This window comes from Lolium rigidum, chromosome 5 (genome assembly GCF_022539505.1).
Source record: "Lolium rigidum isolate FL_2022 chromosome 5, APGP_CSIRO_Lrig_0.1, whole genome shotgun sequence".
NCBI lineage: Eukaryota > Viridiplantae > Streptophyta > Magnoliopsida > Poales > Poaceae > Lolium > Lolium rigidum.
The window spans coordinates 159,644,375-159,660,288 of NC_061512.1; the positions used below are offsets into that span (position 1 = coordinate 159,644,375).

Below are 15,914 nucleotides of genomic sequence, written 5' to 3' on the forward strand. Positions count from 1 at the left end.
ACCCAGCTGATTTTGGGCTGCTAGCTATGCAGCGTACCACGTCGTGGTCTCCTTTTCGGCGGCGGCGGCGGCACGTCGACTTTGTTCTCCTCCTCTCTCTTGCGCCAGCCTTGGCGCTTGACGCTTTGGGGGCAGCAGCTCCTTCGGTGGCACGTGGAGGGCAAGATGGGTTTCATGAGGATGGCAGCAGCACACTAGTTTGGGGGAGAAGGTGTTGCTGGAAGCTTAACAAGAGGATAGACGTTCTTGAGAGGACCCCGCCAGCCCTTGAACCCACCCTAAATATGGGGCTAAAATTGGGGCCACAACCGAAGACCGCAGACACAACAGAGGGGCCACCATTGGAAGCTGTTTTGGCCCAAGCGGCGTCCTCGAGCGGACAATTTTGGGCAGATGGGGATGCCTCTAAGTCCCAAATTGACATGGTATTTGACACCCTGAGCGCCTGGCCAGCATTGCCTCAACTTCAGTACCTACGCTCTCGCATCATCTATGCTAGGTACAAGGACTAATTTCATAGTTCACCATCACGATACATCACATGTAGCCATGTAGGCAACATGTTGTTACAAATAACGCACATTTTGTAGCATATGCCGGTAACATGCAACTGTAGCAGATTGGGCAATATCGCGAGTATTTGCCTATTTTCTAGTGATTGGTTGATCGTCTGTGATCAAACCACATCTCTCGTTAGATCAAACCATATCTCTTGTTTCCTATTAACATAATAATGGCGATCCCATCCCTGATCAGCGTATCTAGGCGATTCACCTGCCAGATTATAGTATACATGCTAGGTACACATCTACACGCAAAAATATGGACACATTACTGTCAACACGCGGGATCCAACAAAAACGCAGCCATCACAACTTCAGTGGACCTTGGCATTGTGCAGGCAGTAATAACTAACCTTTCTTCACGCACTCTTCTCCCTGCAGGTTTAAATCCAAAGATTATAGTGGCATATATACATTTAAGGTCACTGGTCATTCATGAAGTTCAGAAGAAAGTGTGAATAAGCAGACAGGGGTTAATCCGCACAATCTTATTCTGGGTGACATGTGATCCGATAATGTGTCAAGCGGGGATCACACCTAGAGTTCATTTTGAGTTTTCTAGCTAGAGAACTCAAAATGAACTATATGTGGGACTTTGGTGGGATCCCCTAAAGCGAAACCAAAACATATGATGAAGGGGGGAAATGAAGATGAAGTGGGGAAAAGAAGATGAAGGGTATGTTTGGTTCGAGCCCAAACTTGCCCCACCAAAAATTTGGCATGACCAATCCAAGGACGTGACCAAAAGTTTGGTAGGTAGTAGCTGTTTGGTTTGTAGCCATTGGCACTATCCAAAATTTTGGCATAACTAGACCATGTTTGCTTTGCAACAAACAGATTTCGTGCATACTAGTTCCTGGAATATTTTTTACATCTACTACTCCCTCCGGTTCATATTCGTTGACTCCACTTTATCTAGATTCAAATGTATCTAGTTAAGTTTATGGACAACATGCATGTGTATCTAGACAAAGTGAAGTCAATTAATTTGAATCGGAGGGAGTAACTAAATCTGAGAAAATATGTAGATTATTAATGATGCACTTAAAGAGAAAAAAAAATCCTTCTTCGCAAAAAAGAAGAAAAAATCAGCAAAAGAATGACATGCGCGGCTGGAAGTTGCCGAGTTGATACACAACCAAAGTACCTGGACTACCTACGCTTGCTTATGTAAGGCTGGCCAATTAATTACAAGACAATACTATCAAAACAGTCAACTGCATGCACTACATATAGCAATAAACAAAGGAGAAATACATGGCACCCACTCAGAAAAAGAGGGCAAGTCGCCATGCCAATTTTTGGTGGAGCTTTTCCGCGCCCTCGACTCACCCGTGAGTTGGCGAGAATAGCACTGGCGCATGGCAGGTTGGCTGGGCAAGCCAATTATTTGGTATGGATCCAAACTACTGCCAAATTTTACGGGCTGACCAATTTTTTGGTAGTAATCCAAACAGGCCTTACAACACCGTCAATGGGCATGTGAGAAAACTACAATGCACAGATGGTGGCGCCCTGTACAAGTAATACTATTTGTGGATGTCACACTAAACCAAAAGGAAGAACGGTCTGATATCTGACCGATCTTGCCATATCTGTGTATAATAACCTATAAAAGTAACAGCCTCAAGCTATCCTATGAAACAGTACCAGAACAAGAGCAGAGATTACCGAGATACTTCACCGATCGGACCTCGTCCAAAATCCAATTTCAAGCCAGAAAGGAGAGCTTTGCATGCAAGGCCATACTCCTAAACACACAGGCATCAATGCATGGTCAGGGTAATAGGAAATACAACATATCATGGAAAACAAAAAGGTCATTGCAACTTGCCAAAACAGTACCTTCGTCAGTATTAGAGCTGCTGCTTGCTCATGGCAGGAACTTGATAAGTCCACATCCATACCTTTGTAGGTATTAGCATCATTAATAGCTTTGTCTTTTTCACCCATATGCAGCCAGCAAAGGCTCCTCTTTGCATACAAGGTTGAATCATGAGGGTCAGTCTCGACTGCCTGCAGCCATCAATGATGCCCCACCAAAAGATCAAGATAGCTGTAAAAGACACTACTAACACACCTTGTCTTAATCAAAGGACAGAGAAAATATTCACAAGAATAGGATACTGCAGATGTACAGGCTGTTCTACAAAGAAAGAAAATTGAATCTAAAAGGTGGTAAACAGAAGCTATTCGAAAATTGAACCTAAAACGTGGTACATAGAAGCTGTTCGTAAGTACAGCATGTGTCTTAAACAAAATCATTATTTGGTTCATCGGTAACTTCAATATATGATAAGGAGACTAATTATCTATTAGAGTCCTCATGATGTACTGATATGCAGCTAGGGTAAGTAGATGTGTTATGACAAAAGATTATACCTTGGTGTACAGATCCGATGCATGAGGATAATCCTTTGCCTGAAATGCAGCATCCCCTTGGGCTTTTAAAGCAGATCCCTCACATTTTTTATAATCCTAATTCAAATGTAAATGACAGTCAAATAGTGTATAGAGTGCATTGCAGTGAAAAATCTTCGAGGGAGTTAATTCATTTTTAGCGATCTGTGTAACCCATAGAAATCAATGTAACTGGAGTAAGTAGAGTTGGCGAGATTTTATTCCTACTATTGAACTCCCAAATGCCACATGTTGCATTATTCCATCAATGCTCCAGTCTGGAAATCTGGTTACACGAGATGTGAAAGGAAAAAGGATCTGAGTGCATTCCTTCCATCCTTGGATTGCAGCTATTTCCAATGGTGTTCTACCAATCTGTTAACGACCTTTCAAGGATCAGTTTGAGAAATAAGAATGAAGAAGAGGGAGGGGGTAGGCAATGTGCGGAAATAAAGAATGTGGCGAAGCCGCGAAGGTAGTATATTCAAGCAATTACTGTAAGATCCAAGATGTGAGGAATTGTAGATGATTGTGCCATATATGTATTAATGTATAGTAGAATATGAAAGAGTCTACAGTATGCCAGTCTGCAGCCAGATCTCCTGGATATGTGTATAAATAAACAGGTCCATGAATGTTTAGTTCCTTTGCTCCTTTCTTTCTGTGGAAAGCTCGGATGATGTGAACTTCAGTATTACCTAGATAAATCATTATTTGAACCAGACACAGAACTTCAATGTGGCACATTTTACCCTAAACTGCTCTTATTACGATAGATTTACACAATACTTCAGGTTGGGAGTGTAACTATTCACCATACTAAATCTCGAAAAAGAAGCATTTCACCATACTGTTGAAATATAGAACTGGATAAGAGCAACGACCCATCTTCTAGCCTATTTCTAGCATATGCATAACTGCCAAAATACAGTACATCACACCTTTTCTTCTGCATTAAAAAATAAATATTGGTCCCTAACAGGCTAATAAATTTCTCAATTGCAGAAACAGCTTTTGCTCTTTTTTTCGTCAAAAGCGGGATTGATGTAACACAGGTACAAAAATCAGATGAACCAGAGGATCACATAAAACAGGCTAGTAAGAAACAATTATTTTTGAAACCTAACAAACACCAAATAACAACATGCGGCATCATTTAAGGATGTTTACCAAATGACCAACATTTAATCATGTTATTATCTATAATGTATAGGTACTGTGATTTACAATCAGCCATTCATCTCTAACACTCCAGGAAAGTTGTTTCACAAGTTTAACTAAAAACCAGCTCAGAAGCTCCATTAGAGAGACACACTGAAAACAGCCTAGCGGAACAGAAACTCACTTCATCGGGAATATTGGCATCAGCACCAGCTTCCAACAAACACTTGACGCAGTCAGTTAAGCCATCAGCTGCAGCTATTATTAATGGAGTTACAGGCCTACCAGCATTGACATCAGCACCAGCCTGAAACATTGAATAGCACATGATGTTGAAGATAATGCTTCTAGAATATGCTGCAACTTGTGCTCACTATAGGAATGACATAACAAAATTTGTTGACCTCCCTTTGGCAAAAACTATCTTATGGTAAGTAGATGCTCTAAAGGGAACGTGACTGCACCTTAATAAGTAGTTCCACGCACTTCAACGAATGAGCAAAGATAGCCAATGTCAGTGGTGCATAGAATAAACGTACAACTCTGTTAGGCTGGACAAAAGGCAGACAACTCATCACTTGTACAGAAACGCAATGGCTAATGACGAAAAATAAACTATCAGCTCTTTAATATGCGATTATTAGCAGAACAAATAAAAACATAAACAAAAACTGCGTTCTACATATATTAGTCAAATTCCCTTAGAAAAGTTAACCATAATGCTTTATCATTTTTGTTTTTTCCAAATGTATCATTGGCCATAAGAAGGTATTACCCCCATATTTTCTGGATGGAACCTTTTTGCAACTGTTTACACTACATCCATCAGATAAATACTCAAAACAGCAAGTGAACAAATCAAGCTAATTTAAGGATATGTGGATGTTACCCGTTATCACCTATGCCGGATGCTCATTAATTTGCAAAAAAACTTACATGCAAAATACCAAACACCAGCACTCACAACGACCAGCAGGTAAGCAATTGTGTGGGCTAGGTGGGGAGAAATCGGGATGACAGGTGAGTCCTATCACATAGGGATAGTAGATTAAACTGGAACTTTATCTGACTGTGATCTGGCACAGTAATCAAGAATCTAATATTAGTACATTTTAAGCAAGGGAAGAGCCAATGACCCATGAACAAAGGAAACACATGGTGAAAGAAGAAAAGAACCTAAAGAGACAGCAGACTAGAGTGAGCGGAAAAAACAGAAGCTGGCTCAGACCATTGAATGAGGTAAGAGTAGCATCCATTCCAATGCCAGAATGGGAATGTTCCCTCGGAGAAAATATCAATAAGAACATTTATGGGCCCAACCAAATTCCCCCCTGGCCGCAACTTCTCAGCTATCATGGATACAGTACTGCACAACACATCTAATATAGACCAAAAAGAGCACACAAAATATGGAAAGAAGAAAATTATTACATTTGCCTGATACTGCAACAGCATGTCCAGCATCTGCACATTTCCACATTCAGCAGCATAATGTAGTGGGGTTCCTAGTTCGCACATGGGGTCAACATTGGCCCCTCTGGACAATAATATCTCTGCTACCCCACTGGAATCTGGATAAAATACATGAAATTTCCCGCTGCATCACACCACCATGAAGAATACAATAGATGAATATTGTAGTATTACCGGAAAAACTCTATTTGTTTCATAATTAAAAGCAACTGCTTCATAATTAAAATCAAAACATGGCCAGGAACTAAATTTCTTATAATATACATACAAGGCATTTCTATAAACCCATAAGCTAAAGTAACATGTAAGTGGTTTCGCGAGACAGTAAGCACTAAAAAAACTTGGAAAATTACTGCAACGTAGCTTAAGGCTTTTCTGGGCTTATCAGCAGAATCTGACCCACAACAGTGATTAAGCGTAGGAAAAACAAATAAGGTTATGAGCAGTACAGACTTGACTGTCAGTGTTCCCATCTATGGACACTAGTGCCTAGCGTCAGATAATGCCAGCCTGATGGGACCAAAACATAATGTAGCGTTCTTTTATCACAATCCAATATGAGTCTTGCTCAAGTTTACTCATACATCATGTTTGATAGAAAAGCTAATGCACAACAAGGAAGCTATTGCCAATGGGAGCATGAGACATGAGATTGCCACTGATGAAATATTTGGAAAAAATGGATAGGATTCGGAAGAAGCTTGCGACTATTAAATTCTGTATTGGTTTTTGCGTAGTACATTATTAAATGTTTTCTGTATCCATTGTTTCTGGTTGTGAACTACGTATATGTTTTGAGTATGCATTGATGGCTATCTGCAACACCTGATGCCGAGACCAGGAAAATAAAGCTTCTTCCGTTGACACTGTTCAAACTTGAAATGGCCATCTGATGGATGAAACTATTATAGGCAACAGTGGTTCTATTGACTCTATATTGATGAAACTGGATATAAGCACAAACAATGATTCCCTGATTAAAGGTTGTTGTTACGACTTCAGTCAGCAGAATAGTGCAATTTGCAAAGATAAAAACAATCCAAAGAACATAATGTTACTGCAGGCCAGACACTGCAATCCGTTTTGGTTTAAATATGACAGAGATCAGATATTGCAGGTTAAACCTAAATATAACTACACATACAAAATTCTGAAACGATGGATATGCAGGTAGAGAGAACCTCGCTTTGTCATGGTCGCAATAACATGGAGCACAGTATACCCTTTGTTGCATGCTATGTTTGGATTAGCGCCACGATCAAGTAGGAGTCTCACAGCTTCCTTAGGTGCACGACCACATGCTGCAAATAATAGAGGCGATGAACCTAGCAAGAACACAAGAAATGGCAAGCACTTCAAAAAAGGGATATGTAATCAAGAGCAATTAAAGCTGTAAAATAGAAGCTAAAGATCGCACAAACAGGTACAAGTAAGTGGTCATGCCATAGAAATAAAAATGAAGCGCAAGCGCATTCGCTCACAATGACATCATTGGTCTGTACTTTCATGCTACCTCGTATGTTCCTATTTTACTGATACATTATTTAACATGCATTTTGACAGAACCAACTATCTGTAGAGCTTTTTCTGATGTGAACCCAAGTACCTCCCTGATTTTAAACGAAAACAATGGGAACACAAAATACTTGGCATCCTATCAGCAGAAAAACAAAAGGAACAAGCAATTGCATATCATAGTCCATATAAGCTAGCCACCCTTGGACATCACCAGTTTAGATTTTAAATTTGGTTTGGGATGATGATGATGATGATGATGATAATGATGGCCTCCTGCCCCTCGAAGAACAAAGCATTCAGTCAAGCAATACTAGCATTTGCAGAATTGCGGAAAGTAGCAAACACGAAGTATAACTGCACTAAAAAAAGGCAGATTTTCTCTGTATGCAGAGGCAACTTGTATACCATATTACAATCAGCATACAACAACTCCTAGGTAGATGGTATTCGGCAATTCCGAGATAGCACCCAAAAAAAAAACCATCATCCCCTCAAACCAAGCCTCTGAATGCGCCACAGCTGCAGTGGAGCAACAACCCCCACCAATCAAAATATCCAATACAGTGCACACAAAAAAGCAGAGCCGACTAATTACCATGGTCAGCGTCCGCATTGACGTCGAGGTGGAGATCCTTGATGAGGAACCTGCACATCTCCAGCTTGCCGAACCAGGCCGCGATGTGGAGCGGGCCGAGCCTCCTGCACAGTGGGTCATTGACCGTCATCGCACCCACGCTCTTCCCCTCCCTCGCCAGCCCCTCCGCCAGCTCTGCACGTACGAATCCACGAGCAGAAACCGCATCAGATCCAGGAGCACCACCGAAACGTATCCCCGGGGGGTTGCGAGAGCGAGAGCTTACTCTTCATCGAGCGGATGTTACCCTCCCCGGCCGCTAGGAAGATCTGCAGGGTCAGGCCATCCTCGGTCCTGGGGTTATCGAGTAGGAATAGATCTTCGGGGAAGCGCTGCGGCCGAGAGGAGGAGGAGGAGGAGGAGGAGGAGGAGGCCATGGAGGTGGCTCCGGGTGGAATGGAAGATTCGAGAAGGTTAGGGTTTGGCGAGTAGCTGGAGGCGGAGAGGGGAGGAAGGAGAAAAGAGCGGGAAGCGAGGGACGGCGGTGAGTACGGGGTGGTGGTGGTGTTGCGTTTCGCCATTTCGGTGTCACTGCTGTCGGGGCCGACTTGGAGAAGCAACTTGTTTCATCAATAATCGAGATCAAAGAAACGGGGCCGGATCAAACTTATTTTAACATTAAAATAGAGTACTATTTTTATCTTTTTTTTTTAATTTTCATTTTAATAGAGAGGAGGAACATTCCACAGACTAATATACAATTGAAAACATGGTTTTACACAAACTAAGGCATAGTTTGAAACATGATTTTCATAAACTAATACATAGTTAAAATATTGCAAAATAAGGAAACCTAACTAGTGTTGGCATCGCAGATTTTGTATGTTCGCTTGAAAGTGCATGGAGTCCCCATGTGTGGTTTTGGTAATTAATGACAATCCTTATGGACTCATGTTTGCATTGAGTTATATTTGTAGGAGTTGTCCATAGGCAATTCTTGAACCATATGTTGGCTTTAAGGTTGCAATAAGAAGAATTTGATGAAGGATATCAAGTGTCAAGTATGTCTTGAAGATGAAGATGAAGTGAGCCCTCAAGTTACTTCAAGACATCAACATGTTTGTATTAGGTTGCAATAAGAATAAATTGATGAAGGATATCAAGTGTCAAGTATGTCTTGAAAATGAAGATGAAGTGAGCCCTCAAGTTACTTCAAGACATCAACATGATGAAGAATGAAGAAATGAAGTGCAAGTTCAAGATGAGCCATCTCGAAGAGATCCTTTGCTTGAGTCTTGCCATCCATATGGTGATCATGGATATGTGAAGATGCGCCGAAGAAGAAGCTCTCCCATGGTGGATTATGGGGGAGCAATCCACATGGTGGTCATGGTTATGTGAAGATGCGCCGAAGAAGAAGCTCTCCCATAGTGGATTATGGGGGAGCAATCCACATGGTGGTCATGGTTATGTGAAGATGCACCGAAGAAGAAGCTCTCCCATGGTGGATTATGGTGGAGCAATCCACAAGACTTCGTCAAACAAGCACAAGCAAGAAAGGTGTTCCATCTTGTTGAGGTCAAGATCGTCGTCATCGAGCTCAAGTGGAATGCGCAAGTATAAGGTTTGCTCTTGATAGGGTTTCTTTCTCACCGGTCTCATAGTGTAGTTGGAGACCGGTTTATAGTTTAGTTGCCGTACTATCAAGAGGGCTCTCGAGTGAGTAACTCGACCGTATCGTTCGGAGAGAGCTCAAACCTTTGCACCCTTGCATCATCTTTATTGGTTGTTATTTGGACCTTATCCATGTGATGTTTTAGAACTTGTACTTATTCTCATGACAAGCTCTAGTTCATCGAAAACGGATTTCGCATAGATCACTTGTTGCGTTTTCGAGTTTGGTTCATCATCTTTCTTGGTTTTATTTGGATCTTATCCATGTTATGTTTTAGAGCTTGTTCTTATTCTTATGACAAGCTCTAGTTCATCAAAAATGGTTTTTGCATGGGCAACTTGTTGCATTTTCAAGATTGGAGGTTTTACCGGTATGTCTTTTTTAGATATGTCAAACCTTTCATCATTTGTTTCTATCCTCCCTTGTTGGACTATGATGATTTCCTGCATGATCTTGTAGAGCTTGTTCCTAGCTTTAAAACAAGCCCAAGATCATAAAAATCGGAATCCGGATGCTAAAGTTATGCCTGTTTCAGTTTGATGTTTCTGCCAGTTTTCAGGGGGGGCGGATATTCCGGCGCAAGTTTGGGGCGGATAATCCGGCCCCCCGGAAAAATCCGGTTTTTGGGAAAATCCGGCCAAATATCCGGCCAAATGTCCGGCCCCCATCCAGGGGCATGTTTTCTCATGTTCTTAGCCGATTTTCGGGGCCCGGATATTTTGCAAATATCCGGCCCGGAAAATCCGGCCTAAACTGTCCCAAACGGTCATATTTCGATGGGAGGGGGTATTTAAGACCCCCTTCTTCCTCCTTGGGCAGCTACCTCTTCCCCTTTGTGCTCTCCACCATTGTTGACCTTGAGAGCTTCCCTTTTCCTCTACTCCTCCTATGCTTCTTGAATATTTTTGAGGGAAAAGGAAGAGGAGATCTGGATCTACATTCCTACCAATCAAATCCCTCTCTTTGTGAGGGGAATCCACTAGATCTAGATCTTGGAGAAATTTGGTGTTCCTCCTCTTATTTATTCTTCCTCTCTTATTCCCCCACTAGCTTTTGTAGCTTTGTTGGAATTTGAGAGAGAAGGACTTAAGCATCTTTGTGGTGTTCTTGCCATTGCATTTGGTGCATCGGTTTGAGTTCTCCACGGTGATTCGTGGTGCTGAAAGCAAGAAGGTTGTTACTCTTGGGTTCTTGGAACCCTAGACGGTTTCTAGGCCTTTGTGGCGATTTATTGGGAGCCTCCAATTAAGTTGTGGATGTGTGCCCCAATCTTTGTGTAAGGCCCGGTTTCCGCCTCGAAGGAAATCCCTTAGTGGAACCGTGACCTAGGCCTTTGTGGCGAGGGTCACCGGAGATTTAGGTGAGGCGCCTTCGTGGCGTTCGGTGTGTGGTGTGAGTACCGCATCTTGGGGTGAGGCCTTTGTGGCGTTGGTGTGCATCGAGCAACCACACCTCAAGGTGAGCCTCTTGTGGCGTTCGGGAGCACTAAGCAACCGCACCTCTCCACCGGAGATTAGCACTCGCAAGAGTGTGAACTCCGGGATAAATCATCGTCTCCCGCGTGCCTCGATTATCTCTATACCCGACCTCTTTACTTATGCACTTTACCGTGTGATAGCCATCGTGCTTGAAGTTATATATATCTTGCTATCACATACTTGCTTGTATTGCTTAGCATAAGTTGTTGGTGCACATAGGTGAACTCTTGATTAGAATAAGTTATTGGTGCACATAGGTGAACCATAGTATATAGGCTTTGGGCTTGACAAAGTAAACACTAGTTTTATTCCGCATTTGTTAAGCCCATCTCGTAAAAGTTTTAAATCGCCTATTCACCTCCCCCCCCCTCTAGGCGACATCCGTGTCCTTTCGTCGCTGTCAAGAAAGAATACTCTCAGGCACCCTAATTGGAAAATCCGGCTAGTAATGATGGCCTTGTTGGTCCTTTCAAGAAAGAACATTCAGAAACCTCCGTGCCTATTTTCGCTGCGAAAAATAACATTCGGCGTGTTCAATCGTCCTCTTCGTCATCGTCATGGTAGTGCCAGCGGCAGGACGTGTCGTCGAACACCTTCACGCTCATATCCGCGTCGCCTAGGTAGGAGAATGTGAGCATGCAGCCAGCTTGGAAGTCGTGGTAGCGCGTGAACTTCTCTCAGCCGGTGTGAAGGTACATCTTGCCGCGCCCGTTGAAGAGCACGTCCACCGGCCACATGCAACAGTCGGAGCCAGCCTCCCGCAGATGCGGCGCGGCCGGCTCGTTGCTGGCGACAAACTTTGCGAACTTGTCCAGCAGCCTGTGGATGTTGAGCGGGTCGCCATTGAGGATGACGACAAACTCGAACAACACTTGGTGCTCTTCCTGCAGATACGACGATGAAGACGACGATGTCGCAGGCGACAGCAACCGTGCAGCTCTGCCGCGGCCATGACCACGGTCGTGACCTCAGCCTCGGCCTCGGCCTCTGCCTCTACCAAACATGGCGTTGACTCTTGAGATGGTGGCGGCTAGGGTTGGGGAGAGGCGCTAGGGTTTGTGTGTGAGGGACGATGCGAGAGTTCCTCTTTTAATAGGCCGGAGGGAGGCGGGGGAGCGGTGCTCATTAACGCCGGCACGGAGAGCTAGACGAGACGTTTCGCTGCGCCTCTACGAAAACTGCACCATCGCTGCGCGCCAATAACTTCCATCGCGAGGTAGGCGACGGTTAGGTTAAACTTGAATGTGTCGCTGACGCATCGGTCCCACCACTCCCCGCCTAACTTTTCGTTGTGTCCGGCGTACTCGAAGTGTCTCTATGGACCAGGGACGGGCTCGGGGCGCCAGAAACCATATTGGGCCGCGCCGGACGGAAGGAAGCTTTGGGGCACGCGGCTGGGAACGAAAATTTATCCGGCGCGCCCTAAATAACTTTGGGGGCAGCTTTGGGGGACGCGGTTGGACATGCTCTAAGAGCATGTCTAACAGACCCCGTATTTTTCTGCCCCTTAAAACGCGAGTACAGGGCCCTGTATTCACTTTTCACCGGCCGAAAAATCGTCCAAGCTAGCAGACCCCGTATCCCCACCCCGTAAAACAGAAAACAGAGTGGGGATACGAGGTCTGCTAGCTCGGACGAGTTGCCAACCCCTCAAAACAGGGTTTTAGACAAAAAAAAATCACAATAATTTCAGATCAAACATAGCACATCCAAAACATGTGATACATAATTCATAGTTTTTACATCACAACGCAATCATAGCCAATGTTCAAGCCACGGAAGTTCCCAAATGTGATCAACAATCAACGAGTCCATCACTAGCGGCGCCACCACTCGCCGGAGACTCACCTGGAGGAGTCGACGGACCAAGAGCACTTGCATCACGAGCTTCACGCGCAACCTTCTTCCTCGCCATGATGTCCGCCTTGGTCTCCTTCCACCACGCCAGCTGATCCTCGTCCATGTCATCAGTGCGCATCATCATGATATCCCTCTCCTCGACCAAGAGCTCCTTCATGACCTTGGCTTCTTTGAGTGCGATCATCCTCAAGTCCAGCTCGGCCTTCAACTTGGCATCTTCCCGCCATGCTTCCACCTTGGCAAGCTTCACCTCCTTCTTCTTCTCGGTGATGAGGAGCTTGCGCTCCAATGTCTTCATCGTCAATGCCTCCTTGGACTTCATGAGTTGATCCAACTTCTCCCGTAAGCTAGCCGCTTCGCCTTCTACCTTCACCCTCTCATTGGCTTTCTTGGTGCCCTCGGGCTTGCCGGCGTTTCTCGCACTCATGTCCTCGGCTTCATCATCCATGGTGAGCAGTGCTTCCTTCTTGCACTTTGGTTCGCTGTCCCTCAACTTCCACTTAGGAAGATGTTGAAGAATGGAAAAGCAATGGTGGAACTGAAATTCCTTGTTCTTAGAGCCGGCCATGTCTTTGTACCTTTGTTGAGCATACTTGGGATAGTCCTCCGGCACGCATCCACTAGGTGGGTTGTCGGCCACTTGGTCCATGGCAGCACTCCAACGAGAACAAGTTGGTTTGATGATGTTCCACCGGCCTTCAAGGGAGCGGTAGGATCTGTCGGCCATACTCTTTGTGCGAGGCTTCAGCTGGTGGTAGAGATCCTCGATGCGCTGCCAATAGCGCTTGCCGCCTTGGTCCACTCCGGTGCACGCATCCATCCCCACCTTACTCCAAGCACGGACCAAGATCGTGTCTTCAATCTCGGTGTAGTTCGAGGTGCGTGGCTTCGGCGTCGCGGAAGAACCGGCGGCAGCCAGATCAACCTCAACCACCTCGTCATCATCGACATCTTCGTCACCGTCATCCTCCTCCTCCTCATCATTATCAATCCCTTCGACATAGTCCTCCCCATCGAACGCACCGATGCTAGTGTGCAAGTCCACCACGGATTCGTTGAGCATGTCCATGTATAATGTTGTGGACTCAACATCGAACACCTTGTCTACGTCAACGGAGGGTGGTGGCGGCGGCGCCGCGGATGGAACGGATGGAGGAGGAGTCGTTGCCTTGGAGGGCGGTGGAGGCGCGAGGCCGATGCGGCAGACATACTTTGTCTTCATCACCTTGGACGGCGGGGCACCCCTCGTCACAACCGTCTTCGACTTCAACCTGCCCCCCTTCTTGGCAGCTGCAGCAGTCTTCGACGGAGGAGCGGCCGCCGCAGGGGCTTCGAAGAACTGCTTCGGGAACCTCTTCCTCTTCGACGGGATGGTGGCGGAGATCATGGTCGACACGTCGCCGGCGTTTGGCGGACCTCCGACGAGGACATCAACCACCGCGGCCGAAGCTGGTGCACCGCCGGCGGTCCCCGGGCCTTGCGGAGGATCCATGGCAGCAAGATATGGCCACGTCGTTGCCGGGAAGGGCGGGGCGGAGGAGATCGGGCGGCGGTGGCGGTTGGGTTCGCTGAAACGCTTCGCGCGCAGTGGAAGGGAGGATAGTGGGTTTGCCCTGTATTCCCCTTCCCACCCCGCACAAGTAGGGGCGAAGAGCCGCCCCGTAGCCAAAACTGGGAAAATTCGACGCGGGGACCGTTTTTACGAGGTCTGCTAGACAGCCGGGTAGAGCCCAACCCCGTATTTCGGCGGTTATTATACGTTGGTCCTTTTAAGGGGTCTGTTAGACATGCTCTAACTATGCCAAATCTTTTTGGTAGGACATCTAAAACTAGATAGACAAACCAGCAAAGAATTCTACCATGAGACAAACATGAGTAAGAAACATAGTCGGGCATGTGCTTATTTTCCAACGATCTGTTTCTAACCTCCTGCTGTCAGAAGTAAGCGACTATGCAAGGTACATGGATCAGTTACGTAGCTCTGCTAAGAGTCATATCTGACATGTAGGCATGCTAGGTATATCTCCAGCTACCCGTCTGTGCTATGTATAGGTACATCTCCAGCTTATGTTGTTTTCAGTTTTCTTCACAAGAATATGGACAGGCTATACAGTACACCGTGCAGTATCGAACAAAACACAACCCCCCTCACAAGGCTTCACATGTCCAGGCAGCAACTATCCTTTATTCACACATCCTCCTCCCTGCATATAATAAAATTTATTTAAACCACTGGTTATCGTGAAAGTTCAACAGAAAGCAAGAATAAGCAAACATATTCATCTGCATAATCTTTCTTCTATGCTTGGTGACATGTGATCTGAAAACCAAAACAGATGATGAGGGGGAAAAAGGAAGATGAAGGTTTAACATTCAATGGGCATGAGAGAAATGATAATAAACATATGATGGATGTCCCTTACAAGTGATTATATTGCTGTGAAGTGAATGACAACAATGATTTATTAAAACAACAACCTCGAGCTGTCCAATCAAACATTATCAAGCAGAGATTACCTAGATATATAAGAGCTTTTCCTGCTTGGCCATAGTCCTAAGCACACAATCTTTAATGCATGGCTAGGGAACAAAACATATTATGGAAAATAAAATGTCATAGCAACTCTCCGAAACCGTACCTCTATTAGTATTATAGCTGATCCTTGCTCATGGGAGCGAATCGATACATACCAACCCATACTTTTGCAGGTATTGGCATCATCCAAAGCTTTGTTTATCTCACCCATCTGAACCCAGCAACGGCACCTCTTTGCATACAAGTTTGGATTCTTAGGGCCAGTCGCCATTGCCTGGAGCCATGAAATAGTATACCACAAAAAGATCAAGACGGCTGAATATGACTAAATCAACACACCTTGTACCAAAAATATTTGTGTAAACATTAATCAAATATGATAGAGAGAAGATTCCCAACAGTCAGATATGCACACAAATTAGTTCTAAATACAAAAAGTTGGACCCAAAAACTGGGACCCACACAAATAGTTCGAATCAGCCTCCTCGCATAATAAAAAGCAAGGGAAAGGCTGCCTAGAAATATCCTTCCCCAGACCCCACAAATCAGGGACGAAGCTAGGAAAAAATCTCAATGGGGTCAGCTCAATATTATCACTAATTCACTGGTGTCATCTTATGCAAAATCACAGTACTTAGTACTAATTAGTGAAGAGTTTTGCAACATTGACCCAATG

The 15,914-nt window shown here is 44.8% G+C and overlaps 1 protein-coding gene across 1 annotated transcript; it reads right to left on the reverse strand.

Annotated features, from left to right (window-relative positions):
• Positions 1–823: 823 nt before the first annotated feature.
• LOC124656608 (ankyrin-3-like) lies at positions 824–7,968 on the reverse strand. The gene is made up of 10 exons (XM_047195320.1): positions 7,711–7,968; positions 6,779–6,898; positions 5,445–5,695; positions 4,589–4,675; positions 4,309–4,431; positions 3,192–3,338; positions 2,946–3,041; positions 2,409–2,579; positions 2,235–2,314; positions 824–938 (listed from the first exon to the last, which is right to left on the reverse strand). Exons 1-10 carry the CDS (start codon positions 7,838–7,840, stop codon positions 923–925), a joined length of 1,221 nt encoding a protein of 406 aa, XP_047051276.1. The 5' UTR covers positions 7,841–7,968; the 3' UTR covers positions 824–922.
• Between the last annotated feature and the right edge of the window lie 7,946 nt (positions 7,969–15,914).